Source organism: Egretta garzetta, unplaced genomic scaffold (genome assembly GCF_000687185.1).
Source record: "Egretta garzetta isolate BGI_Z169 unplaced genomic scaffold, ASM68718v1 scaffold72, whole genome shotgun sequence".
Lineage (NCBI taxonomy): Eukaryota > Metazoa > Chordata > Aves > Pelecaniformes > Ardeidae > Egretta > Egretta garzetta.
Genome location: NW_009259032.1, coordinates 2,513,032 through 2,533,189, shown reverse-complemented (window position 1 = coordinate 2,533,189; position 20,158 = coordinate 2,513,032). Strand labels below are relative to the sequence as shown.

General features: G+C 47.8%; 1 protein-coding gene across 1 annotated transcript in view; it reads right to left on the bottom strand.

The window, feature by feature from the left end:
• Positions 1-2,218: 2,218 nt before the first annotated feature.
• Positions 2,219-20,158, bottom strand: part of UNC5C (unc-5 netrin receptor C) — a 166,868-nt gene continuing 148,928 nt past the window's right edge. Inside the window, exons 15-20 of the mRNA XM_009634765.2 lie at positions 17,067-17,235; positions 14,496-14,729; positions 7,094-7,243; positions 6,692-6,856; positions 2,598-2,776; positions 2,219-2,384 (exon numbers count right to left, since the gene is read on the bottom strand). Of these exons, the coding sequence (XP_009633060.1) occupies positions 2,219-2,384; positions 2,598-2,776; positions 6,692-6,856; positions 7,094-7,243; positions 14,496-14,729; positions 17,067-17,235 (1,063 nt within the window). The remainder of the gene's footprint in view (positions 2,385-2,597; positions 2,777-6,691; positions 6,857-7,093; positions 7,244-14,495; positions 14,730-17,066; positions 17,236-20,158) is intronic.

Here is a 20,158-nt window from a genome sequence, read left to right as displayed (position 1 = left end):
GTCAAAAACCGAGAAATTAAAAGCAAAAAATCCCAAGCCTATGGAAATGTCAAAGGGGAAAAAGGTCAGATGAAATTTTCCTTTCATTTTGACCAATGACATTTTCAAAGTTACCTTTAAAGGCATAATCTGGAAAGCCTTGGGGAAAAACAAAACCAAAACCACAAAAGAAAACAAACCAACTCCAGTCTTGGGAAGCAGATGAAGCGGGAATGCGTGCGTGGGCAAAGGTGGGTGTGTGCACAACAGCAATAACCAGGGCCTGGCTGGAAACCTGGAGCGGCCGGGCTGGGGAAGAAAGCCGCCTTTGCACCAGAAGTAGAGGACAGACAAGCCTGGCAGTAAAACTACTGTGGTCCTATGTGCTGTCGTGTACTAAAGAGTCAGTCTCTTCACTGAGCAGAAAGTAAAATATGTTTGCAGTGACAATCGCAAAAGCAAGCGTTCATGGCTTTTTACGATTTCCCACTTCACCTGTGTCCCCCAGTCAGCCAGTGGGGACCTGGTGCAGCGCAGGCAGCAAACTGCAGTACGCGGCTTTTTGACTTCGCCACTCCCCCGCCCTAGGCTGGCCCGTGCAGCAGAGGCTTCCCTGGCTGCAGCAAGCTCAGGAAGAGCAGCAGAGATCTGCCGAGCACATCTCAACCAAAAATGTCCCAGCAGATGACTCCCAGTAGCCCTGACTACTGCAAATGTTACGGGAGGAGGCGGGTTTCAGTAAGAGTGAGTACCTGCGGCTCCGTGGGAAGCTAACAGGAGCTGCTGGCTCTCAGACTGCTACAAAGCAAAGCAAGACACCTGGAGGCCCATCTTGGACTCACAAATCAGGTGGTCAACATCAGTGCCTCCCCATGCTTGCACCCGTGCTCCTGAACCAGTGGGCTACATATTTGGACTGGGAGGCTGTCACTGGTTCACAGATAGATACCTTCTTGGAGCAACCTGGAGGCACCAAGGTGGTGCAAAACATCCCAGGGAGGGGTGCTGGGGTTGGATCCTTTGCGGGTGCAGATCAGTGACATCAGCAGTGTCACCAGTATATAGCACCCTTGTGTTGGGCATGAAGCACAGCAATGCTAACACGAGGTCAGCAACCCTTGTGGGCTAGCAGAGGGCTCTGGAGGAGGAGTACGATGGCTGGAGAAGGGAAGGACAGACAGCATAAAGAGGGACGCATCTTAGAAAACCTTCAGGAAGGGGACAACAGGTTCCATAAAAGTGGGAAAAATTCATTCTGCTGCTGACAAAATTAGAAATAAAGTCATAATGGTAATAATAATAATAATCATTATAATCCTTGCACTAGATACTAATTAGTAAATAATTATCATAGCAACTTCTTTTTTTTACTTTTTTCTGGGTTTCTTTTTTTTCCCCCTAACCACTCCGAATTGCATATCCAGCCCCCTCATATCGCTGAGGGGTGGAAAGGGTGTTGTTACATTGTGAATTGAAAATGAACTCTGATCCTACGTTCCCTGCTGTCCTACAGTTAATTCTCCACGCAGCCTCAGTGGGACTGCCTTGGGGAAGGAAGGGGACGTTACGTGTGTTCCTGCTTAGCACCCAGAGTACCTGCTTTCCAGATGCACACCTCTTAAACTCTGATTTTCTTGGTGGTTTTCTTTTTCTTTTTTACAAGTAGGTCTAGGAAACAGAACAATGACAGGAGGATCATTGTGAGACAATCGATGTGCAGAATTGTAGCCAAAATCTGAATTCACCAGAAACCAATAAGCTGAAATAGCCACAACCAACTGTCCATAGCCTTGTCTAGAATGGCTTTAAACAAAAAATATAAAGAGCCATGGACAGTCTCCTTACCCCTGTCCAGAATTTGATGTAAACAACATCCATAGAAACTGGGATTGTTAAGAAAGTTTATCCATATATCTGGATAGCAATAAAAAGCGTTTCCTAGGAAACTGTAAAATCCTGTACCAAGCAGTGTACAGCCAAGCCGAGAGGAACATGAGGTTGATTTATATTTTCAAGGTACAACTTTGCATGATTTCTTTTAGATCCTGTGATAATGTACAAGGCGAGCACGTGTGAAGGTCAGGGCTGGTTTTTTTTTTGTTTGTTTGTTTGCTTGCTTGCTTCTCTGAAATGTCTCTTGTGTAACTCATTGGTCTGGGTTTTCATTTCAATTCTCGTTTGTAATAACAGGGCATTACCGCTCCCTGCGTCTGTCCTTCCTGTTCACACCAAGGCTGCATCAGTAATTTCCTTCTGCTGCCAAAGAAACAACGGTTTCGTGTCTTCCCATTTCTTCAAGAACCGCCGCCAGCATGCTCAGGTTGCCGTCAGGGAAATTCTGGGCTTCCCAGAGATCCAGGATCACCCCGGTGGGACTCGATTTCGTAGCAAAATAATTTAGGTACCTGCGACAAGCCAAAAGGAAACTTGTTGTTCTGAGCTGCATGAAGGCTACCTGAATTTATATGATTTCAGCCCATCCCCATTGCTGGTGCTGTCAAGGCGCTCATCTCCCGTGCGGTCAGTGTGACCGGTCTGCAGACACCTCTGCTGTCCTTCATCTCCACCAGGACCCTTCTGCACATCCCTCCCGACCTCACGTAGGCAGCCCCGCTCACCTGTCCAGTTTCAGCTTGTGGGCCAGCATCCGCCAGTCATGGCCCCTGGTCTGGGGGGCATCCAGGCTGCTGCACAGCTTCTGCCTTATCGGGAGGGGGATGCTGAAAGCGCTGGGCCCTACTATGGTGGTGATGGTGCCTGCTGAGTCCATGGGAGGATAATCAATGCCAGTGGGTTCCTGAGGTTGGAAAGCAAGCAAAAAAAAAAAATACAAAAATACAGCAGTTTTGTTTCTGAGTGCAGAGATGATTGTAGAAGTATATCCTCTGAGACTCCGTGCTTTTACTTGCATTAGAGGGGAGCAGCTCTCTGCTAATGAAGCTTTTATGTTAGTCTGCTGAAAAAGAGAAATTTATAACTGACTTTGTGTAGACAGCAGATTTTTTTTCTTTTTTTTTTTTTTTTTTAAGGGTGAAGATTACTATGGCTGGACAAAATTGAGCCCAGCTTAATTAATCACTTGCTGGGAATAATGAAAGATCAGGCACTTTGACACATTTCAGAGCAAATTGCCACTACTAGGGCAGAACAGGGCTTTCCCAGCTTGCCTGGCAGGAGCCCCTTCCTGGCAGCCCCCCAAGCCCCCCACCTCACAACAAGCCAGCACCGGGTTCATGCCACTGACAGCCCTTTGACAGCACCCGTGCTCTCCAAAGCTTCTGATGCCAGGCAGACCATGGGGAGATGGTTAATACCACCCCAGGCACAAGCTGATCCCTCATTTTCATGAGGCCTTAACTCTGTGCTAGAGATAGATGGAGCGTGTGCACTCAAAGGCAGTGTTTCAGGAGGGGAGTCACCTCCAAAGCCAGCCTGTCCCTTGCGGTATCAGGTTGGTGCTCTCTGATGCGGTCTGCCCAGCCTGGAGGCTCCCCGTGAGATGGCTGTAATGTGGCCCCGCTGGGAATAACAGGCGGTTGGCTCTTCTGGTCAAGGATTTTATCTCTTCCTGGGCCTGGAAGGATTTAGCACCCCACAGGTATGTAGAAAGAGGGGCTCAGTAGCTGGTAGGACAAGGGTAGTTGGTCAATTTGGATGGTGGGTTTGCTTAGGAATGACAAGGTCCTGCAGGGCAGCTGAAAGCCCCACCAAACCCCACCAACGCCAACTGGCTGCCCGACCGTGCAGCGGGGATGCTCCTCCCTTGAGCAGCACTTGTCACCTCCAGCTACCGATGCACGCAATGTAAAAAGTGGCAAGCAGGGCTGGGTGTCCTTTCATGCCTCTTACATGTCTTCTCCATTGCTCTCCTTCACAGCAAGACAGGCCTGGGGCCGGGCTGGCAGAAACAGGGAAGCTGCTTCATCTCCACCTCTGCCCAAATCACAGCCCCGGGCAGGCAGAAACACCCATGCAAAAGACTCATCCTTAAATGTCAATTTGTTTGCTCCTCTGTGAGCTGCCTTGTTGCTTTGTGTCAAACTGGCTTCTGGGAGGGCCCTGTAAAACCTGAAATTACTTCAAACACAGGCAACACCTGGTTTAACCCGCCATCACAAATCCCCCAGGAAGCTTACTGGAGATGCTCAGAGTCACACACACTCTTTGGTTTCCCCCTCAAAAAAGTATGCAGAGTTGGAAAGAGGAGAGCCAGTATCCATGAGCAATGAACAGAATTAAACCTCTTTTGCCTCCACTCTTTTATCCATGGCAATTCATTGTCTTCCACTCTATGCCTTTTTTTTTTGCATTATGTTGTTTGGGGTTTTTTTAAGAAATGGCACTTCAAGCATTCAGTGATATTTCTAACCAAGGAAGGTTTATGCCACACTGTAAAGTCCTCAGTCAACATGCCCAAAGCCGTGCTGAAAGCGGCATCCCTACCTGGGCACCAAGGCCCTGCATCACTTCAGGCAACGAGCGATGCCTCCATCGCGATGTCCTCCAGCCGCGGGGCAGCAACATGACCTGCACGGCACCGCCGCTGCCTGCAGGTTCACCCGTGCCGGCGGGTCAGAAGTGGCTGTAGAGTGGTGACTGGTGCCATTGCAGATGGACAACTTTCCCTTCTTATTCTGGGCCAAGGGACGCAAGGACACACTGAGGCAGCACTGCCCTGGCTCTCAAGGTGGCCTGCTGCCCCCAGTGCATCAGGATGGCTGCAGACGGAGGCCAGGTATCCATGGTGGTGCCCTGGGGCTTTTGGGGGTGAGTACTGACAGCGCAAGACAAAAAAGGGGGCTTCAAAAAATAATGGTGGGAGACCTTTATCTCACTTGTCCTCTTGCCTCACAAATTTGCATGTTTTGGCATTCATTGCATTTGTATTTTTGAAGTCCCAGTGGAAGACACTGTAGAAAGCCAGAATAAGACAGTTTAATCTGCAGAAGTTTTACATCCTTTGCAGGGGACCAAAAAGAAAGCCCATGAAGGGAGGATGCAGGAAACTGTTACTATATTTTTGCCGGAGTGACAGAGGCAGAGAGGCAGATCCAGCAATGAAGAAAGGCACCCGCACGGTCCTGCAATGCCTAACCACTAGCTGCCTGCCTCCCCTCAAGAAGGGAATAATGTGCGCAATTTGAAATCACCAGAAGCAAACCAAACCAGACACCCTCTGAAAGCAGAGACCAAAGTACATCCTTACATGACCTAGTTCGTCACAGAAGAACGTGTGAGGAACCACAGCTAAGGTTTCCTGATGCCTGTTTTTTAATCACAACCACCCCTTCCTCTTATGCCTCCAGAGGCATACACATTGGTTTCCATCTTGCTGTTATTATGCATTACATAATGCTGTTACACTTCCAGGTAACTTTTGTCATCAAACCAGCTGAGTTTTAGGATTTTTTTTCTAGTAACAAGGTTGACACAACCCTGTATGCCAGCCCTTAGCAGCCCAAGGTCCTCCTGCCCCTCACTTGGGCTCAGGAACATCACTACATGTCAGCCAAGGAGGATCAATTTTGCAGTAGGCAGCCTTGATAGCAGCAGTATTATTCCCTCCCTCTATTCATCCCTGATGGATGGGATCGCAGCACAAGACAAGAATATTATCCTGTTCCCTCTGAATCCATTACCAGGCCCTATTACACACAAGCAGCTGAAGATGATTATAGTGTATACTTGCATTTCATTAAAGTTACTCTCAGTTCTTTCTCTTCTCTGCGAGGTTAAATTAGAGATTACCTCAATGCAGCACTTATTACAATAATTGTTTATGATACTTGTTTTACCATCTGTCTTCAATGCTGTGTAGTCCCCGGCTGACTATGTAACTTTACATCCAATAACCAAGCAGATGCTATGGGTAATGGCACACACCATCGGTGCCCTACAGTACAACTTTTGTCTGTGGTCTCCCAGCCCTTCCCCAAGTCAGCCAGCAGCGATTGCTGCCCAAGAGCCTGCTCTTCATAGCTGCCGAGGGTACCAGGCACAAAAGCCACCAGTACATTCACTGAAGTCAATGTCACTTCACACCTGAACATGTCACTTGGTCTCAGCCCCAAGCTCGACTGCCCCAAGGAGTGGAAGTTCTCCAGGTGCTACGTAGCATCAGCAAAGATGTTCCAAAACTTATGAACATTTTTCTACTGAAAAATGACAGCCATCAAAAGAAAAATTGTTGCAGATGATAGGATTTGTAGCAGTAGCAAAATCTGAGGAGAAAAATCTGTTGCAACTACACCATCTGATATTCCCTCTAACACAGCAGTTATTATGCAGGATCAGAGTGGAGTGGCTCATGCAAACATATGGCAATGACATTTTCCTATTCTCCTTACTCCCTCTCCAGGGAAATATCAGGCATGATGGTCTTGCAGCTGCCAGGGATCAGGACCATGCAGTGCTTCGCAAAAGTGGTAGGCAAAGAGCTCCTCAACACAGGCACAGAAAGGTGGCACTAGCAGAGAGACCACAGCTGCCCTCCTCCCTCCCTTGAAGGGGGCACGCTCCCTTCCAGAAGAGAGAAACTAAGGGAAAACGCAACAGGAGATAGAAAGCAATGACTTAATCCATCCCTTATGTCCACCCGAGCAGTCAGAAGGAAAATGGGAAGCACTAAGCAGGTAGCAATGGGAAAGGATATACCTCCTTAGCCCTCCCACATTTCTGCAGTCAGATAGAGAAGTGCACCAATGCCATTTACCTCTGAGACAGAGCAGTTGAGCTGGAAGATCTGCCCTTCTCCTTCGACCTGCCGCACGCAGAGTTTGCACACCAGCTCCAGCGTATTCAGGCTGAACCTTTCCAGTGTGAAGGTGCAGTGAAGGTTCCTCTGGCATCCACTCCAGATGTGGTAAAAGGGAATCTCCTGCAAGAGAAAAGCAAAAAAAAAAGAGTATAGTAAGGGAGGGATATGGAATCAGGGCGCAGATGCTGTATGGCCAGAGATTGTAGGCTCCATGCTACTGTCACTTCAAATGGTCCAGGGAAAAAAGCGTCCGTGGCACTGCAGCCTGGCACCAGGGGTTTTTTAAATACCCCTGTGTCTCACTATCTCTTTAGGCCTCACTGCTAGGATCCAATGTCAATGGTTTATGCTGCTCACCTGGTACTTAGCCAGCAGTTTGCTCTTCCAGAGAGAGTGGGCAATGTCATGAATGGACAGGCGGAGGTTGTGGGTGCTTCCCTTAAAATGCAAAGCTTTGGGTTCCTCCAAAAGCTGCCCACCCATCTGCTGCTCCAGCTGGAGGACCTCCTGCAGTATGGTGATAACAAGAAGAAAGCAGTCAGGTTTCATCACGACAGCACACTGCTCTTCTGATTCCTCAAGATCGCCTGCTGTAGATGCTGTAGCTTGTATGGTACAGAAAAAAAATGCACAGGAATTGCACAGACTTGTGTTTTCCTGTGAATTGGAATTGCACAGGTGGATGTGAGTATATACCCCTTGCCCCCATCACAGAGCAGCAGTCCATCAGGGATGCAGGCACCCATGTATCCTTTGGGAGACACAGCGTTATCTGACATGTCCTATAAGCAGAAAGCTTAATTGCATGCAACTATTTCGAACACAAAGACTTTGCACACAGGCACTGTTTGAATCCTGAAATATATCCGCCTTCTCTATCGCTCACCAAACTGGACATCTAATAGCAGCTTTACTATTTTGCTTTTGGAAGCTTTTATTTGCATAGGTCCTGCTGATATGGGACCTGTGCATCCTGCTGGTCCTTCAGCTTGCAGCCTCCTGGCAATCTGCTCCAAGGCAGAGAGGTACAGGAGATAGCAGATGCTTACTCTGAGACTTAACTGTCAAGCGGCATGGTATCAAAACAAGAGCAAGATACTCTGATGGAGCATCTTGTACATATGAATACACAGGTTCGGGGTTACTGAAATATTGATCTTGTAATTAAAAGCTAGTAAGCCAAGAGCCTGGTCATTTTCTGCAGCTAAAAAGAAATATATTCCTGTAACTAATGAGACCACAGTGGATTGTTGCCTACAAACAGCCTAATTGTAGGCCACATGGAAGGCACCTACACGAGCCCCATTAGAAACCAACACAGCTAAACTCAGTTGTATTTAATTACAAGAGCCAACAAACCAGCCAGTCTCACATGGCCAAAGCCCATCACGCACAGAGTGAGCACACTTGAGGAGTATGTGGGCACATGGAACCCCGGCCAACGAACGGAGCCTCCATTTTAGCTAAGCACAAAACAAGCTACTCTTAATCACATTGAGGATCTAGTTAGCATACAGGAAAAGCCCCTGCCCCCGGCGAGCCCAGCACCTGGCAGATACTGAAGCTAAAATGATGTTCATTTATCAGCCATTACAGGAAAAGAAACAAAATCAGGAAACCTTTTAGATTAAGGTTATGCCAATGAATCAGTTCCAGCTTCTTTCCAGTGCCCCCTAATTACCTCATCAAGATGCCTAAAGAGCAATCGATAGTGATTATCTGATTACTATAGATCTTCATTACGTCCAAATTACCTCCCTGGAAGGGCCAGAAGACGACGCACAGCACTGTCTGAGCTAATTGCAGACACCACCTCTCAGGCACGCGGGGTGCAGGGGCCGAATGACCGCTCCTGCCCACGCAGCGCCAGCCCTGGGAGCTGCACTACTGCGGGGAAAAACAGCGCAGCAGGATGCTGCACCATCCCACCCACCAGATCTGGATGTCTAGTTTCAATATCCCACTTTTGGTAACTACCCTTGGTCACCATAGCCCCTCTACGTGCTCCAACTGGAGGATGCTGAGCAGCCTGTGCTTCTCCCATGCTGCTCAGCTAATTAATTCAGAATTAATTTGGAGCCATGATTTGCATAGCCCTTCAAACTTGCAGGCTGGCTCAAGCCATGCGGCATTTTATTTAGAGCAGTGCTTATGCCACTGGCTGGTGCCTTTATACCCTTCTGAGCCGAAATCTGAGCCATGTGTTGCTTGCCCCATGCAAAGGTGGCTCTGGCCATACCCCCCTCTCCCCATCGCCTCTCACCACCCCTGTGAGCTGGGACTTATGCCCTTACGCTCCTCCTGAGGAGGGAGCTATGTAAGGCATCGCTCCATCATCAGCACCACCAGGACAGCCACAACCTCTATTTGGAAAGGGCTTCCTCAATCAACAGGGCACAAGCAAGCAACAGTGTTCAGTCTAAGCTGTTGCCTTTCTTCATTAGAAGGAAAAATACACATTAAAGAACCGAGAGAAGATCACAAGCCTGTTGTGCCATCTTGGGGGCTTTTTTTTGAGGGCAGTTACTGTGCAGCACGAGGTGGGTTGGGGGATGCCACCTTGCTATACCCTGAAATCATTCACTTGCCCCCGGCGTGGGAGGCAGCTGTTTCCACGCGCCCGGCTGCTCAGCCCCTGCCGTGCTGCCACACACAGCTCACACACCTCAATCTCAAAGCCATTTATCTGAATAAACAGATGAGAATAAAGCAGCTGGATTTCTTTATAGTTATTGTATTATTACTTTTTCTTACAGCAGACTAGCTTGGGCATCCCCCTCAAAGTGCAAAAATCAGCCTTAAGAAAAAGAAGCCAGTGCTTGAGGCCACAGCTGCCCTAGCCCTTGCCCAAAAAGCACTTTTGTGAGCATCCCATCTGGGCAGCTCGGGACCCTGCAGGGCAGAGGACACTGCACGCACGATCAGCACAGAGCCCACTCTGCTCCACAGCCCCCAGGAACCCCGCCAAGCCCTTCCCACAATATCCGAGCCCTTGTTGATGACAAGCCATTACACTTCCCTACTGTACTGCGGGCGCCGGCAGTTCGACAGCGAGCGCTTACTCTGCATGATGAGAGGAAAAGCCTGCTGGATAAATACAGCACTGTGTTTTATACCGCAACCGCTTGTCTTCCTTTGGTGGCTGTTAGGACACATCCAGCATACGGCACGCTCACTCCTAGTTGTAAATAGTAACAGAATGCATTTGGTTGCCTATTAAAATAAACACATAATCCCCTACAAAGGCTCTTCCAAACCTCAGACATCCCAGCGTGGGAACATCTCACGCTGCTCTTCCCTCCCCTTGCCATGTCTTGCCTGGAGCGGCCAGCCCCAAGACACCGAGATGTTGCAGCTGGTGCCTTGCTTGCTGCCTACAACTTTCCCACTCTCTCCAAATTACTTTGAACCTCAGGACCTGCTGATCCAGCCCTGTCTGCATGCCTTGTCCCACACAGCCAGTGGTAATTTCCCGATGAATGCCTTCCCTTCAGCAATATGGCAGTGCCAAGGGCCTCCTCCCAGCACAGCCGGGGCTGCTGCAGTGCCAGCTGTTGTGAAAGCATGCAGCAAACACCCCAACCTTTTTTTTCTTTCTAAATAGGCATATGCTGGACCTTGTTGTCACTAATAAGGAGGGGCTGGTGGGGAATGTGAAGCTCAAGGGCAGCCTTGGCTGCAGTGACCATGAAATGGTGGAGTTCAAGATTCTTAGGGCACCGAGAAGGGTGCACAGCAAGCTCACTACCCTGGACCTCAGGAGAGCAGACTTTGGCTTCTTCAGGGATCTGCTTGGTAGAATACCATGGGATAAACCCCTGGAGGGAAGAGGGGCCCAAGAAACCTGGTTAGTATTCAAAGATCACCTCCTCCAAGCTTGGGACCAATCCATCCCAACATAGACGAAGTCAGGCAAAAATGCCAGGAGGCCTGCGTGGATGAAGAAGGTGTTCCCGGACAAACTCAAACACAAAAAGAAGCTTACAGAGGATGGAAGTAAGGTCAGGTAGCCTGGGAGAAATACAGAGAAATTGTCCAAGAATCCATGGATCAGGTTACGAAAGCTAAAGCCCTGATGGAATTACATTTGTCCAGGGACATCGAGGGCAACAAGAAAAGCTATAGAGTACTATATAAAAAAAAGCTATATACCTATAGAAATAGGTACATCGGTGATAAAAGGAAGACTAGGGAAAATGTGGGCCCTGTCCGGAAGGAAACAGGAGACCTGGTTACCTGGGATATGGAGAAGTCGAGGTACTCAATGACTTTTTTGCCTCAGTCTTCACTGGCAAGTGCTCAAGCCACACTGCCCAAGTCACAGAAGGCAAAGGAAGGGACCAGGGGAATGAAGAACCACCCACTGTAGCAGAAGATCAGGTTCAAGACCATCTAAGGAACCTGAAGGTGTACAAGGCCATGGGACCATCTGCAGGTCCTGAGGGAACTGGTGGATGAAGTTGCTAAGCCACTACCCATCATAAGTCATGGCAGTCCAGTGAAGTTCCTACTGACTGGAAAAGGTGAAACATAACCCCCATTTTTAAAAAGGGAAAAAAAGGAAGACCCAGGGAACTCAAGGCAAGTCAGCCTCACCTCTGTGCCTGACAAGATCATGGAGCAGATCCTCCTGGAAACTATGCTAAGGCACATGGAAAATGAAGAGGTGATTGGTGACAGCCAACATGGCTTCACTAAGGGCAAATCATGCCTGACAAGTTTTGTGGCCTTCTATGATGGGAATAAGAGAAAAGCAATGAATATCATCTACCTGGACTTGTGCAAAGCATTTGACACTGTCCCACATGGCATTCTTGTCTCTAAAGTGGAGAGACACAGATTTGATGGATGGACCACTCAGGGGACAAGGAATTGGCTGGATGTTCACACTCAAAGAGTTGCGGTCAATGGCTTGATGTCCAAGTGGAGATCAGTGACAAGTGACATTCCTCAGGGGTTGGTATTGGGACCAGCGCTGTTTAACATCTCTGTTGGTGACATGGACAGTGTGCCCTGAGCAAGTTTGCTGACAACACTGTGTGGTGCAGTCAGCATGCTGGAGGGAAGGGATGCCATCCAGAGGGACCTTGACAGGCTTGAGAGATGGGCCCGTGCAAACCTTATGAAGTTCAACAAGGCCAAGTGCAAGATCCTGCACATGGGTCAGGGCAATCCCAAGCACAGATAGAGGCTGGGCGGAGAATGGATTGAGAGCAGCCCTGAGGAGAAGGACTTGGGAGCATTGGTTGATTAAAAGCTCAATGTGACCCAGTGATGTGCACTTGCAGCCCAGAAGGCCAACCGTATCCTGGGCTGCATCCAAAGAAGCATCGCCAGCAGGTCAAGGGAGGCGATTCTCCCTCTCTACTCTGCTCTCAAGAGACCACCGTGGAGTACTGTTTTCAGCTCTGGGGCCCCCAGCACAAGAAGGGCATGGACCTGTTGGAGGGAGTATAGAGGAGGGCCATGAAGATGATCCAGTGGCTGGAGCACCTCTCCTATAAAGACAGGCTGAGAGAGTTGGGGATGTTCAGCCTGGAGAAGAGAAGGCTCCAGGGAGACCTTATTGCAGCCTTCCAGTACCTGAAGGGGGCCTGCAGGGAAGCTGGAGAGGAACTTTTCACAAGGGCAGGTAGTGACGACAAGGAGTAATGGCTTTAAACTGAAAGAGGGTAGATTTAGATTAGATAAAAGGAAGAAATTCTTTACTGTGAGGGTGGTGAGGCACTGGAACAGGTTGCCCAGAGAAATTGTGGATGCCCCATCCCTGGAAATGTTCAAGGGATGAGGCTTTGCACAACCTGGTCTAGTGGAAGCTATCCCGGCCCATGACAGGGGTTGGAACTAGACGATCTTTAAGGTCTCTTCCAACACAAACCATTCTATGATTCCATGATTCTATGATCTACAGCTGGTTTACTAGGTTCATTTTTCTTAAACCTCCTTCCTCAGACCTTTCATTTCCAGAGAAGTGCAACTGATACGTTCATAAGAGTTTGTGACCAGCAAGTACATGTGCTTGTCCTCCTACAAACCACCAGATAGCTGGGTCTTGAACTCCATGGGTGGCCTTCCAGTCTTGGGGTAGACGTGCCAAAAAGAAGAGCATTAAAATGTACGCACTTTGCTGTAAAAAAGCAGTAGGTACGGGTGGGATGGTGACTTTGCTCACCTTTCCTTACCGAATTGCAAGCTCGCTTTGGGGTCTCCCGCAGCAGAAGCCCAAGGACCGGCCTGCTCCTCAACCAAACATTGGCTGCAGCTTCTCAGGTGAAAGAACGTCCCTCCGTGTTGCTCAGCACTCTCCTGATCCTTTTTACTATAGCACCGAATCAGATTAACTTTACCTTGCAACTCTCCCCACAGTCTATCAGAAACAAACCCAACAGCTCCTGAGTAACACCTAATTGGATTCCCCCAGCTCTGACTGCATTAGCTGTCTGTCCAAGGCCCCGCTGAGCCATTTTTTATGACCTCAGGCCTTGACGAACCCATGGAAAATTGTATTACACAGCACAGGCATAAAACCATCAGGACTTCTGACGCTTGATCGCTACAAAAGATCCTTTTCACTTGTTTTTAAAGAGGAAAAACAATAGCGAAATCAAACTGGGGAAAAAAATTGTTTCTAAAATCCTGGTAACACCAATGCATTGACAGAGGCCAAGCCCCCAGGCCCTGTACAGACAAAACCATGCTGAAGTCACGATATGCCTGCTTCAGCCCTTATACTTTACTGACTTTCTCACATATACTCTTATCCCCCCAGCAAAACCTAGGCAGGCAGGTCTTGATACCAGATAATACTGGGGAGGAAAACAGAGCATGCCTTTTGCAGTGATGGCAGTCACTGCTCTGAAAAACACAGACATCCCCTGGCCAGTGTATGTGGGTTTGAACCCCAATAATTCCCACGCGGAACTGAGGAAACAAAAGCACCAGGATGACTTTACTTAGAGTCAGGCTTTGAACTCGTTTTGCTGCAAAGAGGCATTTGGGCAGTTGCACTGGCTACGATTAAAGGAAAAAAACCCCACCTTTTAATAACCTCCATTCTTACATGCGCAGTTGAAGCTACATATTTCAGGAGTGCATCTATTATAGATACCATCTGTACAAATATAGGTTTTTATAGAGAGAAATAGCAAGTATGGTTATTTATCTGCTCATCTGTTTACAGCGAGTGTGTGTTGGTGTGCATGCCAGAATTACGCAGTGAGAGTAAGGTTATATAGCTAGAGATAGCAACAGCTTTGGTTTATTTTAGTTGCAAATTCCCAACACAAAAAGCTGCACACGAAGAGGTGTAATAAAGCAGTATGAAAGCAGGCAGTGATTAACAGCCCAGAAGCTTCTTTTGTCATTATCAAGTATTTACAAAGAAGCATTTATATGTTTCCCCATCTCTGGGGAGCTGGCACTTAGCATTAAAAATACATGAATAATGAATGAAGCCCCGTGTACCTTATGGCCTTTTAATAATGCAAAAATCCTAGGATTCAGGCTATGATACAGGTAAACAAAGGAAAAAAAGACTGGTGGGTGGAAAAAAGTGTGAGATCCCTATGCAAAGGACAGTTTATAGAGTGTGGGGGTTAAACTGTAAACCAGCAGCTTGCTGTCAAGCTCTTCTTCTAATTGGAAAAATAACCCAGGGAGCAGGAACAGACAGAGCAGAGGGTCTAGTCACTGCTATGATTGCAGTCCTGTGAGAGCTGGAGAGGGGGAGAGAGAAAGTGAGCGGGAGAACAACAACCACCTTAAGAGCATCCTGCGTGTCGTCGAGGCAGTAGACCCGGATGCTGTACTCCAGCGAAGAGCAGGACAGCGGTCCAAAGATGGCCAGTTTGAGACGTTTGGCTGCTGCTTTGGTGACTGACTGTCCCACCAAGGCATACGTGCTGAGGGTTTCTGTCAAGATATGGCAGGCCTCTGGGTCCAGCTGGATATAGCACGGAGTGGTGAAGTTTTCCTCCCCGACCACCACCACATCCTAAGGGAGAAAGAGGCCAAGTTAGAGCTCCCGACCCCTCGGAGCTGCTCTCCTTTGAGACACCAATGCCCCTTTCATGCCTGGATGATGCACAAAGTCCTTGCTGTTTGCACCTTAGATTAATCAAGATTTAAAATTCCTGCTTCCATCTTTTCTCCTGCATAGGCACAGAGAGGGGAGGATTTCTCTGGGGTGCTGGTGGTGATAATGGTGGTAGAAACCTCCTCCTGTCCTCGCTCCCCTAAGACTTCTAACTCTCCTCTGGGCCTTGCAGCAGCTTTTAAAGCCCTGGGAAGAACTAGGCAAATAATGAAAATATCACCAATACTTTATTGAAAAAGATATTGCAGAACCAATCATTCAGTGACCATGATTTAACATCAGTAGTTGCAGGTGTGTTGAAGAAATAACTGCCCTTCACGTCCTAAGCATGACAATAAGGAGTTATAAAAACTCAAGGAAGGGAAGTAACCTCTGAGATGGCCGAGTGCCACATCTACATGAAATATCACCTGCTGCTTCGTCGGAATAATCCTCCGTGACGAGACTGCAGGGTGAAGAAAAAAAATGCATACAGCCTGAAAGCAGACAACCTCTCCACCCTGCGCGTACAGGAAAACAGCTCCCCTGCTAATTTCTCCATTCAACCCTGCGTGTAATATCCTGCACGCAACACAAGGTGCTTTGAATGGCTTTGAGAGAGAGCAGAAACGAAAAGGCAGCGGTGGATGACGGCCGCCTCTTCCAAAGCCACCAAGCAGCACATGATGCTCGGCACAACTCATCTGGTTTCACCTCCGCTGCCTGCAGGTCTGCAGCACAACGCACACATCTGGCAGATGAGCGGCGCAGGCTCGACTGAAATTTGTCATTAAGCTCGGGCCCCCTAGTCTCAGGAAAGGCAAATGTGCCATGTTTGCAGGGGTAGCACGATCCTTCTGGAGGGCACCTTGCTGCAGCGCTGATTGCTCCTCCGCCTCCCCCCAGCAACCGGCTCTGGCAGGAGGCGCTGCCCCCGAGCGATGCTGCAGGCGTGTGCATGCATGCGCGTGTGTGTGCATGTGTGCGTGTGCATGGGGGGCTCAGCCTGGAGGAGCTGCTCCAGAATTGAGTGGAGGAACAAGATGGCCATGAGATGGCCAGGGACCATGTGGACACTGCGGAGGCTGCGCTGGCACCAGAGCATATGCACGGCCGGCGGAGCAACAGCTCTGTCAAGGGCAGGAGGAGGACAGGGGAGAAAATGAAGAGGTGCCAGTAACACACAGACGCAAATAAGGAACATATGTGCGGTGCCAAGAGTCAGGCCGGTGGGGTGCAGATTAGTTGGCGAGACAGACCCGTGTTTGCTGCACACTCCCGCCCAGCGTGAGGAAGAGCCGGTGCCACAGGCAGGGAACAAAAGCAAGAGCCTTTAGAAGGCGATGCCGGACACAGCACTCTTGCTGCTGTCAGCCCAACTGCCTTCAAACGCCACCCTGTCCTCATTAAACCTACCGGTAGGAGAAGGTGCCCTTGCCAAATTAATTATGTGAGACCAAACTGGTGGCAGCAGGTACCTAGGAGCGGAGAGCTGGAGAAGAAGGCTCTGCCAGGACGGCCCAGCCTTGCTGAAAGCATCACTTTATGCTCCAGTTACAGTGGAAGCCCCTTCTGCTACCCTGCCCCAGAGCATCCTCCTGCTGCACTACTGGCAAGGAACCACCCCAGGCTCCTGCCGAGCCTGCACTGCCCAGCAACGCTCGTGCACCTCCCGAATTAACAGGGTGCAGAGTTGGATCTCGGCCGCATGAACTGAATCAGTGATGCTCCACCAACATGTCAGGAGGGAAGAAGAAAAGAAAAGTAATGCCTATAAATTTTATTAAGCTGGCTGATATCTTCATGCTGAAGCAGGAGTCCATTTGCAGCATTATTTTCACTTTCTTGAAAACAGATTATAAATCAGGGGAGTTTAAACTGCTCTGTAAAAAGCATTTTCTTATTTCTAATATTAAGTCAGAAATTATTTTCAGCTCTTCTTTTTTGTTTTGCCTTTTCTCTTCCTTCTCTCCCCATGACTTTGGTCCTGCCATGACCAAAAGCTCAAGTGTCAAAATCCTTAGATGAAGGCTATTTCATGGAAAACAGCCAGAACTAGGAGGCACCGAACTGCCCCAAGACAGCATCCCTGTGTAGGCAGCTGAGATACCTGGTGCACTCCAGTCTGCCCGCAGTGGCCATGCATCTCACCTGGAAAAACCGAAATACAGGTGTCCTGGTTTGGAAAAGCAGCTGAAGGGTTAGCAGAGAGCCCTGCACGCAGCCAGCACGCAGGCTGGAGCTCCATAGCCTCACCTCCCATGGCCCCTGGGCAGCCTGGTGCTTCAGCTGGATCTGCCAGTCCTCCGTGTTCGGTTCCGCACAGTGGTGCATGGTTAAAATGACGGGCCGGGTTAGCAGCGCTCCCGGTGGGCCACAGCTCACCACCGGCGTCAGCAGGGTTTGGCTGTCTTCTACAGGCGGCCTGACAAGGGGACAGAAAGAGGGATACGTTAAGTGAGTTGAAAAAGGCAAAAAGGTACACTCAGGTATGTAAAAATGAAAAATCCTTCTCTTTGTTTTAAGAGATTGTGCAAGCAAAGAATGGGTGGGTTTGGTTTGGTCATCGCCTCCTCCCCCCCCTCCCCCCCTTTTTTTTTTGCCAAATATCATTCATTTGCCAAAATGCAGGTTTAGGTGGCAGCAAATTATAGACCACACTTGCTGAGCACCCCACACTCTGAAGGATCCTTGCAGACCATATGCAGAGGCTTCATTTCACCCACTGCCGAAATGTGGTCACTGCTGCATTTGGCAGTTGTTTAGCAGCAAACAAAAATGAGCAGTGGCTCTTGTAAGCACCACGTGTAAGAATTATTTACTGTCTGGACGAAGAAAATTGAAGAACAAAGGAAGAGAACGAACTAATGAGCATGTCTGAAACCTCCTAAGTGGTATACAGCACATCCGAGACGTGCAGTTTGGGTTCAGAGCCATCACCAAACCCACTGATACCCCATTTTACTTAAAAGGCATTCAGATCTACGAGAATGGCTTTTGAAAATATGCCTGCGGGGAGCAGGTGTCACCGGCAGTGGGGGAGAAAGGGCGAAGGGATAGTAAAGGATAGTGCAGAGGGCAAAACATGCTCGCAAAGCCTGAGATTTCTAGTGATAACCCAGAGCTGTTCAATTAAAAACACAGGTGTTGTCCAGTGCGCTTGCGGCCAGTCACCAGGAATGGGTGATATGGGAAATCACATAAATATATAGGACACACTGCATACACTGGAGTTTGCAAATGTGTGTGTGTGTGTGCGCGCATGTGCGCGCCTGTGTAAACTGTCCCAGACCAACTACTGAGGAGCTTAAAAATCAGAGGAAGCATGAGTGACTTTAACTATCCCGACATCTGGTGTATGACAAATACAGCTGAACATGCCTCATCAACTGCCTCCCTAAATAACACAGAGGACAAATTCATGATCCAGAAACCAGCAAGCAGGAGATGAAAAGTGTTCCATGTGATCTGCGCGTAAAGTCCAGATCTGCCCACAGGACCTCCCATCTTCTGCTCTGGCTAAAGGGTTCAATCCCTGGTTGCATTTACAAATACTTGTATTTACATCTGTATTGGTCTTCGTGGAATTCCTTGAGACAACATTCAATACTGTTTATTTCTGCAAGTCTTTGCCTTTACCAAAAGAAAGAGCAAAAAAAGTAGCTGCAATCTTAGATAACATTTTCAAGGAGGCCACATTGGGACAGAAACTGTCTTAATATCCAATTTATTGCAACTGTTCTGGCTACTGCAAAGATATGTCCAGAGGCATAGCCTAATTTTGCCTACCTTAATTCTCCCTGAATAATCCATTAATCCCACAGAAAATGAAAACATGGAAGACAAACTTTTGAGAAATCCTTTTTCAAAGTAGGACAAAGGTACTTCTGAAAAGTGTCTCTTGTTGCTACAAATGTAGTGGGAGGCTTTTTTTTAATAACATCTGAGAAAAAAAAAGCCCGGCACGGAAAAATTTAAATCTATGCAAATCAGTAAATCCAGATGATATGCATCTGTGGAAATTAACTGATGAATTTACTAAATGACTTAACAATTGTTTCTGAAAAGCCGTGGACTGGAAATAACCAGCTGTGATAGCTGCCTTTCAAAAAAGATGTAAAATATAACAATCTGGACAGTTATCGTGTATTATGCTGGTTATTTTAGCCTACAAAGAGAACACAAAAGAAGAGGAACACTAGCAGATGATAGAGTACTTAGTCCAGCTCCTCTCGTGTGCTGTAAGGATCTCTGGATTCAGATTAAGAAGATCAAGGATCACTCTCTTGCAAGACCAAACTGAATAAATCATTGGGCAGTTTTTGACTAAAATGTTGCTTCTTTTTCAGCCTCATTTTCTTCAGTTCTTTTCCGTAAGAAGCAACAGGAAGCTTGAAAAACGCTCACAGTGTGGTGGTTGTTTTTAATGGCTGTCTACCTTGTGTATTAATGGATATTTGAACACTCTCCTACAGCCTAATTCAAGAAATTTCAAATCCTATAACGTCTTATGAGAAAGACCTTTCAAAATTACAGTATTTGTCTGGAAAGCTACAGATATGACAAGCTATAGACTTAATCATCTGGTTAATCTAACATCATCTAAAAGACTACTGACCCGTGAAGAAGGAAGGAAAAAACCCCAAGTTGTCATAGTTTTTGGACTGAATTACAAAACCAGCAGTCAAAAAGAATATAGGAGGGAATATATCATGATTGCTGTAAAAAAATTCATACAGTCTCTTTTAGGTGAAAAATGAGTTAAAATTGACAAGAATCTGAGCACTGATGCACGCGGTGAAAAAAAGCCAAAAGGTCATTAAATAATATGGTACTGATAAATCATGCAGCCTAAAGTTGTCTCAAAGTAAAATTAAGTTTAGTCACTGCTCCGTGACAAAATTTTGTTAGCTGTTAAATTTTAGGACTCTGATGGAGGGCATGATTCTGCGCCACAACATTTTATATCTGATTAGTGCAAGTATAAAAAATGATGCAGAACACGAAGTTGGGAGGTGCTCCAGACTGCACAGTCAGCACGTGAGATGGGAAGTGGGTGCAAGCATGCAAAGGATATGCAAAAAACAGAAAGGCTTAGTACTTTTTCCCCAAGTTGGTAAACAGCATCTTTGTCACCAGACTTAGGTTTATTGCCAAGCGGATGAGATATGCATGCTCCTGACCCGGGCTTCATGACACAGGACACGTTGATGAGGGAAGAGCAGAAAAATGGGCCAACTGCGAGGGTAGTTGACTTTGCAGTCCCCAGTTGCCAACCAGGCTTGTAGGAGACCAGCTGGAAGATCTCACGCCAAGGCTACCTCGTAACCCCTGACACAAGGAACTGT